General features: G+C 52.0%; 2 protein-coding genes across 3 annotated transcripts; one reads left to right on the top strand and one right to left on the bottom strand.

Moving 5' to 3' along the window:
• The first annotated feature begins 48 nt into the window (after window positions 1-48).
• On the top strand, window positions 49-4,931 carry Ccer2 (coiled-coil glutamate rich protein 2). Of its 2 annotated transcripts, XM_036187008.1 has the most exons (6): window positions 49-726; window positions 2,420-2,525; window positions 2,699-2,739; window positions 2,890-2,977; window positions 3,288-3,802; window positions 4,688-4,931. In XM_036187008.1, the coding sequence occupies exons 2-6, from the start codon at window positions 2,450-2,452 to the stop codon at window positions 4,775-4,777; spliced, it is 810 nt and encodes a 269-aa protein (XP_036042901.1). In that variant the 5' UTR covers window positions 49-726; window positions 2,420-2,449; the 3' UTR covers window positions 4,778-4,931. The 2 variants fall into 2 exon arrangements, with proteins under 2 accessions (XP_036042901.1, XP_036042895.1); XM_036187002.1 differs by having other exon boundaries at window positions 2,699-2,977.
• An 80-nt stretch (window positions 4,932-5,011) lies between these two features.
• Window positions 5,012-12,148, bottom strand: Nfkbib (NFKB inhibitor beta). The gene is made up of 6 exons (XM_036186993.1): window positions 11,748-12,148; window positions 8,087-8,192; window positions 7,670-8,003; window positions 6,400-6,488; window positions 6,059-6,322; window positions 5,012-5,178 (listed from the first exon to the last, which is right to left on the bottom strand). Exons 1-6 carry the CDS (start codon window positions 11,924-11,926, stop codon window positions 5,077-5,079), a joined length of 1,074 nt encoding a protein of 357 aa, XP_036042886.1. The 5' UTR covers window positions 11,927-12,148; the 3' UTR covers window positions 5,012-5,076.
• Between the last annotated feature and the right edge of the window lie 111 nt (window positions 12,149-12,259).

The following is a 12,259-nucleotide window of genomic DNA, read 5'->3' as shown; positions in this document are numbered from 1 at the left end:
TGCTAGATGACTGCTCCCATGCTGGGTGGCTTGGGGATCCCCAGGGTGACTGAAAGGATGCCAAGGCCTCTTCTCTCTTCCTCTGGGACAAGAAGGCCATCATCCTCTGATGACTCCCTCAGACTGAGCCAGCTTTATCCTTATCCACTGGCCAAAAGTGGTCCCCAACTCCTGTGATTGTCCAGAGTGTCACACTCATGGAAGCTGATCCCCAGAATCCTTTGTGCTCACCCCACCCTTCACAGGCACTCCAAGCCCTAGCTCTCTGCCCCCTCCCCCCATGGATTTTGCTCAGCACTCTGAGTGGCTCCAACCACCCTTCAGGCTGTCCTTGGTGTTTTCCCACCTTTGGTGGGTTAGCAAACCTGCAGTTTTACCTTCAGAATGTTGCCCGCTGCTTCCTCCTTCCTCAGCCCTGTTCAACTGGCCACTTTGGTCCCCCACCTGGATAGTCACAAAAGACTCCTCGTCTCTGCTCCCTGAGAACATCTGAATTGGGGTGTGGCCCTCCCCGCCCAGGGTCCTCCGTGGCTCTATCAGTGTAAAGGACAAGAGTGCCATGTCTTTTTCTTCTGTGGGATTCACTGCCGTCCTTCACTCTTCTACACAACGTTATCTGCAAATGTTGACTGTCCAGCTTCTTAAATGTCAGTTCCAGCAGGCCTGGGACATTGGCCAATTTATTCACTGCTGTAGATCCAGCTCTGTGGAGAAAGTTGGCATACAGTAAGTGCCCAGTGAAAGTTACTGGGGGAATCTGGTGTGGCTCAGTTGGTAGAGTGCTTGCACAAAGCCCTGAGTTCAATTCCCTAGCATAGAATTAACTGGGCACTTTAGTATGTGTTTATAACCCCAGCCCAGGAACAGAGGCAAATCTGGTATACATAAATTGAAGCCAGCTGGAATATATCAGGTCCTATCTCAAAATAAGAATTCCCAGAGTCTGGTGTGCTGACATACATCTGCGGTCCCAGTGTGGGGGAGCCGAAGATCAGGAAATAAAGGCTTGCAGGTGTGGTAGTGTACACCTTCAGTATCCACACCTGGGAGGCGGAGATAGGTAGATCTGTCTGAACTTGAGGCTAGCCTTGTACATAGCAAGTTCCAGGCCAGCCAGGGTTATACAGTGAGGCCCTGTCTTAAAATGAGGAGGAGCTAAACTGGGCAGTGGTGGCACATGCCTTTAACCCCAGCACTCAGGAGGCAGAGGCAGGCAGATCTCTATGAGTTCAAGGCCAGCCTGGTCTGCAGAGTGAGTTCCAGGACAGCCAGGGCTACACAGAGAAACCCTGTCTCAAAAAAAAACAAAATAACCAAACAAAAACCCTGAAGAGATGGCTCAGCAGTTAAGAATTCTCACTGGCTGCTCTTTCAAAGGACTCCATGGCCACAGGCACTCAAGTGTGTACTTATCCACTGCCACGCACGTAATGGCAATTTAAAATAAAGGATTTCACAGCTAGTGCAGGCTGTCTCTAGCAAGACCCAGTCTCAAAGAAACAAAAATAGATTACTGGACATCATCTGTGGTGGTTCACACTTGTAAGCCCTGCATTTTAGAGTCTAAGGCAAGAGGATTGCCACAAATTTGAGGCCAGCCTGAGCTACATGGCAAGACCCTGTCTTCCCCCCCACAAAAAGAAAGAAAAGCATGGGAAAATGGTGGTTGGTTAGGGCTTCATGTGGAAAGTGAAGTGTCAGGCTAGCGTGACAGCCTGAGTTCAGATCCTTGGAACCCACATAGAAGCCGTGTGCTCTTGTACCCAAGCACCAAGTGGACAGACAGTTGGATCCTAGGAGCTTCCTGGGCAACTGGGCTATCCAAGCTCCAGGTTCAGTATGAGACCATCCCAGAAAATAAGGTGGAGAGCAACAGAGGAAGACACCAGCCTCCACATGTACGTGTGTCACACACGGTACTGGGGTGGCATGTAGCCCCATGAAGTTCCCAGTGCAGGGCACTGCCCAAGCATCCTCACATTTCATTCTCACCCAAAAGCTCTGGAGTAGGTTGTCACCACAACCTTCCTAAATACAAGAAAGCTTAGGCAATTGTCCCGGCACTGCACAGCTGGTGGACGGTGGAGCAGGGACTTGGCCAGAAGGAGCTCGCACCTCTCAGGAAATATTTAGGTGGATCCACTTTCAAGATGAGGAAGCTGAGAAAAGGAGAGTGGCCCAGTTCCCACGTGACTCTGGGGAGAGCCTTCCCCACACCCTCACCCCCTGCTCCTGGGCCAGAAGCCCGGAGGGGTGCATGCTTGAGTGTGGGTTCCTATGAATAATTGAGGGTCCTGGAGCGTCCCACAGCTGTCCTTTCCCCCTAAGCTGGGGAGGGGGTGGTGGTGATGTCATTTCCTCCCCGTGCTGGGGCCACTGCACCTGGGTTATAAGGTTCTGGCACTGGCTGTCCACTCAGCAGAGAGGTCCCAGGTCCGGACTCCCCACCATGCTGTGCCGGGTACCCACTTCCACAGCGCTGCTGCTGCCACTGCTCCCGCTGTTGGCCCTGCTGCTGGAGGCCGGTGAGTCCAGAGTCCACAGAGGGATTGGTGTCAGGGCAGTACACCTTGGGTTGGGCTATAGACAGGCAGGGGAGCTTACACATAGGGACCGCACAGGTGCCCAGCTGGTGGACTGAGGTTCTAGGGGAGTTGGGATCGGTACCATGGACAGTGGCTGTTTCCTCCCTCCACAGCCTCCTCTGCTCCCCTGGCGCCCAGACCCTCCAAGGAGAAGGTGAGAGAGGAAACCTTCTTTGCCCTCCCTGTCCCGTTGGGTCCCCTCTGCCCAACTTCTCCAGGATCCCCTCTTTCCTTTGATCTGGTAGTCACTGTTTTCCCAACTCCCTTGCCCTTGGCCTCCCTGACCTTTCTTCCTTGCCCCCAGTTAACCCGCTGTCTAGCAGAGGTGGTCATGGAGGTGCTGACACTGGGCCAGGCCCAGAGAGGCCCCTGCACAGTTCTGCTCCACAAAGGTAGGGATGCCTTAGTTCCCCTCAGACTCCCAACATCCTTCCCTACTCTCCTACTGGCCCACAGTGCATGGTGGGAGAATTCCCAGGTCTGGACTAGTGTGGTACTACTTACCCCTCTCTGACACACACATGAAAAGCCTGGCTCCCTTAAGTCCCTAGAGCATAGGGACTGGAACAGCAAACATCTGCAGCCAGTGATACCCCCTCCCAGTGCCAAGCAGTTACCTTCATGATGTCAGGGAGGACCTGGAACTCAGGGCCTCCATTCCTCAGTTGGATGCACAAAGAGCACCCTGTCTTTTCCTGCCAGAGATATTTGAGACAGAGCCCCGTGGCTGTGTGTTCCTTGAGGAAAAGAGGTTGCTGGGTGGGGAGTTCAACAAGCAGGAAGCTGGAGAGATGAGGTCCAGCCAGGAGATAAGGGACAAGGAAGAGGAGGCAGCAGAGAGGACCCACGAGTCTGAGGTGCGGGAACAGGCCATCCACACACAGCTCCACAGCCGGCTCCGTCAGGAGGAGAAGGAGGAGGAAGAGAAGAGCCAGCCAAGGAAGACTTTTGAGCATATGTGGGAGCAGCAATTAGAGAGCACCAGAGGCCCCAAGAAGCGGGTGGCTGAGAAGGCCAGCGATGAGGAGATGGCCCAGTTTCAGGCAGAGGAGAAGGGCATGCAGCTGCTGGGCGGAGGCCGCCATCTGTGGCAGGGGGCTGAGATGGCCGGGGCAGAAAGGCATGAAGGGCCCTCAAGTCACCACCATCAGGAGCAGCCAGGCACCAAGGCCAAGCAGGAGGAAGAGGCAGAGGAGGAAGAGGCATCAGAGCACGAGGTGAGTGGAGGGGGCACTCCAAGGCCACCCAAGGGGTCTTTTCCAACACCTCCCAGTGCTGGGCCACAATGAAATCCACCATGAGATGGATCGGAGTGACCAAGTATGCACCAGGACTAGGTAGCATCGCCCAAGCAAGGACAGTGACCAGGAGGACACCACTAATTACCCAGAGCTCAGGGTAAGCCACCATTGCCAGTCTGGACCAGTAAGTCAGCTCCCACTGAAGCTAGCAGCTACTTTCCTGGTTCACTAGGCTAGTGACAGACACTGTTGGCTAAGTCATGCAAAGTTGAATATGAGCCAGCAAGATGGCTCAGTGGGTAAAGGTACTTGCTGCCAAGCCTGGGGACCTGAGTTCAATCCCTAGATCCCCCATGGAAGATGGAGAGGACTCTCCCACAGGTTGTCCTCAGACCTCTCCACACACGTGCACATCCACAATAAGTACATGTATAAACTTTTTTTTTTTCTTTTTCAATTATGGGCTGGAGAGATGGTTTAACAGTTCAAAAAAGTTTTCTTTTAAATGAATTAAATATAAACTTAATTGGAAGCAGCCATCAAAATGGCCATCACATCACAGATGGGTCACCCAGGGCCAGATATAGGTCCAAGCATGCACAGGCCCTGGGTTCAATTCCAAGCACTACATAAACCAGCTGTGATGACACACATCTGTAATCCTAGCACTCAGAAAGTGGAAGCAGAAGGATCAAGAGACCAATGTGGCAGGAAATGTGGACCTCCATGCCGGTCAGGTGGGAACACAGATAGCAGCCATCACTGGCTGTGACAGACAGCTAGAAGGACTTGAGTGTAGAAAGTGGCAGCTTTGATCCGCAGCGGTCACAGGGGTGGGAACTGGATTTCTGATCTCCCCAGGAAGACGATGTGGACCGGCTAGAACGCATGAAGGAGCAGCTAAAGAAGGCCACTGCTATGCTGGGAGAGGCACGTGGGCGGGAAGGCTGACTCCTCGCCACTCTCCTCCCTTTCCATACTCCCTCCGGCTCAGACAGCTGACCTCAGAGCCCCCAGTCCACCTGGGAAGGACTGGTGTGCAAGGTTGTGCCTGAGAGAAGTCTGACTCAGCCCCCACCCCCACCCTCCCATCCCTCTGAGTGAATAAAGCACAAAGCAAACCCCTGGCTCACTCCTGGCTTTGGAGGGATGGGACCTGAAATAAGCAGGAAAGCACTCTCGGGCTGGGCTCTGGCTGTCAGGTCTGAAGTTTTATTAAGTTGGAAATTATATTAATATTAGAACTTAAGTCAGGCGGGGTTGGGGTCATCAGGAAGAGGTTTGGATGCCGGGGAGGGAGGTAGCCGGTTTTGGCTCCTGCCACTGTGGACCACGATGTCATCATATTCATCCTGGGGACAGAGAGGGATAGCACAGGGTCAGGTAGCTGCCACATTGCCCACTGCCCAGGCCACAGCACCTGATGGGGTCTCACTGTGACACCTGTGTGCCCTTTGCCCTCCTTTAACCTTCTCACTTTTTTTTTTTTTTTTTTTTGAGCTGAGGATCGAACCCAGGGCCTTGCGCTTGCTAGGCAAGTGCTCTACCACTGAGCTAAATCCCCAACCCAATATTCTCACTCTTAATGCGCCACGCTGGAGGCCATGGCTCAGCACCCCCTTCCCCACCACTACCCTGTGGTCCCAGCCTCCCAGTGGCTCAGGTATTACAGCCGCCTGACTTGGCTCTCTCCCCTCTGCCTTCACCCACCTTCGGCCCTCTTCCTGCTCTACCAGCCCCTACCCAGGGGTATGCTGTGGCCTGGGTTCTTCACTAATGCGCCCCCGTGGCTGAGGTCTTTCCCTACTATCAGTGTTCTGGCCACTCTGACCAAGGTCACCTACCTACAGCCCAAGTTCTGCATCTCCTTCTCCCAGAGTTGCCTCCCGTGTTCAGTCCCTCCCTGCCTGTGTTCATGCCCACCTCTGGAGGAAGTCTAATTTAGCTGGTCTTTGTTTTTGTTTTTCTTTTTGACAGAGTCTCACTCTGCAGCCCTTGCTGGCTTCAAACCCACAGACATCCACTGCCTCTGCCTCCTGAATACCAGGATTCAAGGCTAATGTGTGCCACCATGACAGACTGCCTTAGCTGTCCAGCCACCACTGCCCAAGTCTACGACAGTTTCCCCACATCTCATGTGTGCCTTGTGTGAGTTCCCTGATGGCATCCGCCCAGGTTCTCGGTGCTGGTTGACCCTGACCCCTGCAGTTGGGATACCCGCTGCTGACTCACGCCCTCATCTCTGCTGTCGCTGTCACTGTCGCTGCTGCTGCAAGGGCCAAGCTTATCATCTTCATCCTCAGGTTCAGGGGCTCCATGTGCACGGAGGAGGCAGGCAAGCATGGGGTTGGGCCGGAGCAGGGCACTGCCAAGTGGCGTGCGGCCCCCGTACATGCGGGCGGTGGGGTCAGCACCAGCCTTTAGGAGAAGCTCCAGCACACTGACCGCCTGGGCCTCTACTGCCAGGTGCAGAGGGGTCCGGCCACACGTGGGCTCCTGTGGAGCACCAGAGCAGTCAGTGAGACCGGAGAGGGACTGTGCCTCCCCCACATGGGCCCACCACAGTGGCTCACCGGTTTATTGAGGTCAGCTCCAGCATTCCTGAGCAGCCGGACCATCTCCACATCTTTGTGGATGACAGCTACATGGAGCGGGGTGTGGCCTGGGGATAGAGCAATTGGTGTCAGATGAGAGGCTAAGGAGCCTCGGCTTGGTCACGACCCTAAGAAGAGCCATGTGAGCTGAGGATACCAGGTTTGGGGGCTGGCTGCTGAATTCCAGATGCCTAAATCTCAGGTGTCAACGTGCTGGTGGGTGTGAGCCTGAGACTGGTGGGCAGTGTCTGGGATCTACAAGCCTGGGGACTCTGGATGAGAGCACCTAATCTGTGGACAACAGGACCACGTCTCTGCTCTTCCTTTCCAAAGAACAGAGGCTGGCCTAGGGTGTACAGCTCTTGAGTTCCATCCCCAGCATCATAAAGAAAACCAACAAGGATAATAACATAGAAGGCCCACAAAGGACCTGGGACACTGGCTACCAGATGATCTCAGCCCATTTATGGAGAAGCCAGGTTCTTTTCCCACCAGGCCTGACTGAGGAGGGTCCTCATCCTGGGCAGGCTGGGCTAGTGACTTATACTTGGGAGTAGTTCTGGAGGGAAGGCACCTTGCAGATGGGTAGTTCAGGCTCAACCACTATATCCTGGCATCTGTGGGTAGCAGGTCTGGGCCTCAAGTGGTTTGATGACCAGGGGAAGAGGAGCCCTATATGTCTAATTCTGAGGCAGAGTGAAGGTCCTTGGACCCAATGCTGGGATTTCTGGAGTCTGGGGATGATTTTGCTCTTAGGAGCTGGTTTTGCTTTGGGTTTTTTTGTTTTGTTTTGTTTTGTTTTTAAGCTGAGGATTGAACCCAGGGCCTTGGGCTTGCTAGGCAAGCGCTCTACCACTGAGCTAAATCCGCAACCCTGGGTTTTTTTGTTTTTGTTTTTTTTAACAGAGGCTCACTATGTAGCACAGGCTGAACCTGACCTCATAATGTTTCTGCTTCTGGCTTCTACCATCCAAGGGCTGGGATTATAGGCACACACTGCCATGCCCTGAGGTGGGTGTTTGTTTGAGCCAGGGTCTCCTGAACCTAGACTGGCCTCAAACTAGCTAGACAGCCCCAGAGATGACCCTGAACATGCCTAGTTTATGCCGGGGATCAAGCCCAGGGCTCCGCGTATGCCAGATAAGCACTCCATCGATTCAGCCATATCCGCAGCCAGAGGCTGGGTTCAAGTTGGTGAGAGCCAGTAACCTGGCCCCCGGCTCGGCCGGGGTTCCCATCCTTCCCTCACCCTCATAGTTTTCTGCTTCCAGCTGCAGCTTCCAGTCTTCGTCACTCGGCTCCTCTTCGTTCTCTGGGTTGCGTTGGGGGTTCACAGCAACAGGGGTGTGGCTGGTGTCTGGGGTTTGGTCCTGGCTCTGAGTGAGGTAGATATCTGAGGCATCCCTTGGGCATCTGGGGCGGGGCTGGAGCAGCACGCATGCGCACGTGTGGGCCCTCACCCGGCACGCCAAGTGCAGCGCGGTGTGGCCCCCTCTCTCAGCCACCAACACTCCTGCGCCAGCTGCATACAACTTCTCTACCGTGGATGCCTCCCCCAGGATGGCTGCTAGGTGCAGGGCTGTCTACAGGGATAGAGGGCAGGGGTTAGGGCCATACTGACAATCCTGGACCCAGCTCCCTATAGCGACCGTCCCCCGTGGCTTACTTGGCCTAGGTCATTCTGCAGGTCCAGGTACTCAGTGCCAGCAGAGAAGCCCAAGAGGAAATCCAGGAAGGGCTCATGCCGATGTATCACAGCCAAGTGCAGAGCCCTGGGGACAGAAGGCAGGGGTCAACAAACACGGAGTGTCTACCGTCTGCTACAAACTGTGGCCACGGTTGGAAACACTTCAGTGTCCGGAGAGCCAGGGACAGGCGTTAATCCAGCAACTTTGTTTGTCTGGCTGGTTGGTGTTCTAAGATAAGACAAGGGTCTTCATAAATTGCCCAGGCTGACCTTGAGTTCAAGTTCCTCCCGCTTCAGCCTCCTGAGTAGCTGGGCTGGCAAGCTTGTGAAAAGTAGGCCCAGCTACCAACTTTGTTCTACCAGTGTTTACTAAGGAATTTAGCCAGCTCTAATAGCTCAAATTCCTGCACCTGGGGAAGCTGAGGCAGGAGGATTGTTATTTCAAGGCCAGACTGGGCTACCTGGTGGGTTCTAGACCAGCATGGTCAAATGCTAAATAGTGAGATTCTGTCACCAAAAATAGGCTGGGCATGGTGGCATGTGTGAGAGCGGCAGAGGCTGGAGGATCTCTGTGAATTCCAGGCCAGTCTGGTCCACATGGTAAGTTCCAGGTCAGCGAGGGCTACACCGTGAATCCTTGTCTCGCGTAATAATAATGAAAGTGAAGAGCAATAGAGGTAGACAGTGAACATGGGTCAATGGCTTCCACACACATACACACAAAGACTCACTGCATGTGATAACCCCAGCTTCTAATTTTAGCACTTCAGAAGCTGAGGCGGGAGGATCACAATTTAAGGCCAGCGTGGGCTACACAAGGAAGCCCTGACTCAAAAAACAAAATACAAAAAAGTAGAAAACAAGGGCTGGAGCTGGGGTGGGTTGGGGGAGCACTTGCCTAGCATGTGCAAGACCTCAGGCTTGACTGACAACGCGCGCGCGCACGTGTGCACACACACACACACACACACACACACACACAGCCATTCTAATAACAGACCTTCAATTACATAAAGCAAAAGCTAACAGAATGAGAAGCAATAGACAAATCCATAGACTTGGAGATTTCAATAGGTCTCTGTCACTGATTGTTCGAAGAAATAGAAAAATATCAGCAAAGAAACAGCGGACTTGCAGAGCAGGGTTTGTGGTGGCTGCTGCGTGGTTTTTCAGCAGTGGACTGAACCTAAGGCACTGTGCGTGCAGGGAAGCATGCTACCTACCACTGAGCTACATCCTCAGCCTATTTGTTCCCTTTATTTAGACAGAGCTTTGCCATCAATGTTCCCCAGGATGAACTTGAATTCACTCTGTTCCTAGGCAGGCCCTGAACTTCAGAATCCTTCTTCTTTGTAGCTGGAATTACACACTCAGCTTTGAACAACACAGCTAACCAACATTACCTCTAAATCACAGAGTATTTATTTAGTGTGTGTGTCCCTGAATGTATGGATGTGCACGGCGTGCACAGGAGCTAACAGAGGCCGGAAGAGGGCAGCAGACCTCTGGGAACTGGAGTTATAGATAGTTGTTAGTTGCCTTTGGGTGCTGGGAACTGAACCTGGGTGGGTCCTCTAGAACAGCAGCTATTGCTCTTAACTAGTGAGCCATCTCCCCAATCTCATTTTATATATTCTTTTTTTTTTTTTTTTTTTTTTTTTTTGGTTTTTCAAGACAGGGTTTCTCTGTGTAGCTTTGTGCCTTTCCTGGAACTCACTCTATAGACCAGGCTGGCCTTGAACTCACAGAGATCTGCCTGGCTCTGCCTCCCGAGTGCTGGGATTAAAGGCGTGCACCACCACCGCCCGGCTTATATATTCTTTATAAGTGCACAAATAACACATTCTGGGCCCCCCCAAAAACAAACAAACAAACAAACAAACAAACAAAGTCTGAGTAAATCAAAATGAAATTCCATGGAGATACAATTCCTGACAGAGTGCTTGCCTAGCACTCAGAAGGTCTGGAGTTGATGCCCAGCACTGAAAGAGAAAAACTAGAGACTTCAAATCAAGCAAAGAATATTCTCTGCCCACAGTGAAATGAAATTCAAAATTGGCAACAGTAAGGCATCTGGAAACTCCTCCAAGAGTGGAAAATGAACATGCTTTTTCATAATCTACTGGCCAAAGGAGAAATCAAAAGAGAAATTAGAAAATATATTCAATTAAGTGAAAACAAAAATGCAATATATCAGAAGTTCTCTGGAGGGAATATTTATAGTACTCAATGCACATTAGAAAGCTGGAGGGATGGTTAAGAGCACTGGCTTCCACATGGCCACTCACAACTGTCTATAACTCCAGTTTCAGCGGACCAGACACCCATGGCAAAAACCACCAATGTACATAAAATAGAAATAAATACATTTAAAAAAAAAAGAAGGAAAGGAGAAAAGGTGAGCTGAGGAGTGCTTGCTGAGCGTTCACTATCAATCCCCAGCAAAACAGAAGCCAAGCATGCATCACCATGCCTAGAATCCCAGCACTCGGGAGGCAGAGGCAGGTGGATCTCTGTGAGTTTGAGGCCAGCCCGGTCTACAGAGTGAGTTTCTGTCCTGGAACTATACAGAGAGACCCTGTCTTGAAAAAAACAAAAAAAGAAGGGGAAAAAGAAAATTACAAAACTTAAATCCAAAGTAATTAGAATAAAATAATAAAGGAACAGGGACCAACAAAATAGAAAGTGAAAACTAAGAAAATTAAGGAAACTATACCTGGTTCTTTAAGATTAGCGTTTATTGCGTTCCCTCATGGGTCAGACACTGAGTCACTGGGCAGACTCAATAAGCACAAAGGACAAAAAAATCCCGGGTACAGTCCCTTACAAAGACCTTCACCACAGCTGACCCTTCTCCCCAACTTAGCTACTAATCAAAATTTCCTACTTTCAAAAATTATCTTTCAATCTCCCTTTCCTCCTTTTCCAGGTTCTCCCAGGCTGCCTCAAGACTAGAGATCTTCTTGTCTTGGCCCATTGAGTGCTGGGATCACAAATGTAATCACAAACTCAGCTCAAACTGAAAACAGGGACTGGAAGGTGGTAGTGTGGGAGAAACATTTGGTTAACAGATGAATCTATCCTCATGGAAATGAGATGCTGAATTTTATGTAGACCAGGCTGGCCTCGAACTCACAGAGATCCACCTGCCTCTGCCTCCCGGGGGGCTGGGATTAAAGATGTGCGCTACCACCGCCTGGCCTCAATTTCTTAATTGCAGATCAGTGCTGGAATTGTCACAGTCGTAGACTCAGGGTCCAGGACTAATTTTGGAAATCAAAATCTGGCTTATACAAGAGTAGCTAAAGATCAAAGACCACATTTGGAAGTAAGAGGTCAGAAGGTGTGGGAACTAGGGTGCTAACAAAGGTTTGGGGACCCGGTCGGAAAAGCTCAGATCCAGTTTGAGGATCAGTAGGTACGATGTAGATTCCAGGAGCAAAAATTTAGAGTTCAAGAAAGGTGAGACTCTTGACTGTGGGTGAAGACAGACTAGTCTTCTCACAACTTAATATTTGGGAGTTATGGGTCAGGAAGTCCCGCATCGGAAGTCAGCGTCAGGAACGAGAAGAAGCCACAGGAATCATAGGGTAATGGGGACTCAGGTAGGGCTCCGTTTGGTAATTTAAGGTTTACTCACGTGTCCCCATCCTCAGTGACGTAGCCAAAGACCAGGGGCGCCCACGACAGCTCCGGGCCCAGCTCTGCGCCCAGCCCTGGTCCTCCGGGAGCCGCTGCGTCGGGACCTAGAGAGCCTAGGCCGCTGTCGCACCATTCATCGGCGTCCGCAGTTTTCCCCAAGCACGCGACCCCGGCCATGGTCCCAGCCACCTCGGGTGGCCCCCTGTGGTCGCCCGCCTGTCGCTGGGCTCTGCGGTGATCTCCAGGGCTTCCGCCCTGCTGGGAATTCCCCAACACGCCCCCTCTTGTACCCAATCAAAATGTGTTAAATGGCTACACCCCGCCCCTGTGCAGCACCGGAACCAATCAGAATAATGAGGTGGACACCGGCTCGCTGAGTTTCCCCACTTTTTCCAGACGCCCTTTATCAATATGGCTACAAGCGCCATGCCTTTTGGGATTTGTAGTTCTATGCCATGAGAGGTGTATTGTACGAAAGCAGTTGCGGGACTGCGTTGGCTGCTGGGAGTT

Source organism: Onychomys torridus, chromosome 1 (assembly GCF_903995425.1).
Source record: "Onychomys torridus chromosome 1, mOncTor1.1, whole genome shotgun sequence".
NCBI classification, from domain to species: Eukaryota; Metazoa; Chordata; class Mammalia; order Rodentia; family Cricetidae; genus Onychomys; species Onychomys torridus.
The sequence above is the reverse complement of the archived record's forward strand: the minus strand, read 5'-3'. Positions and strand labels throughout refer to the sequence as shown.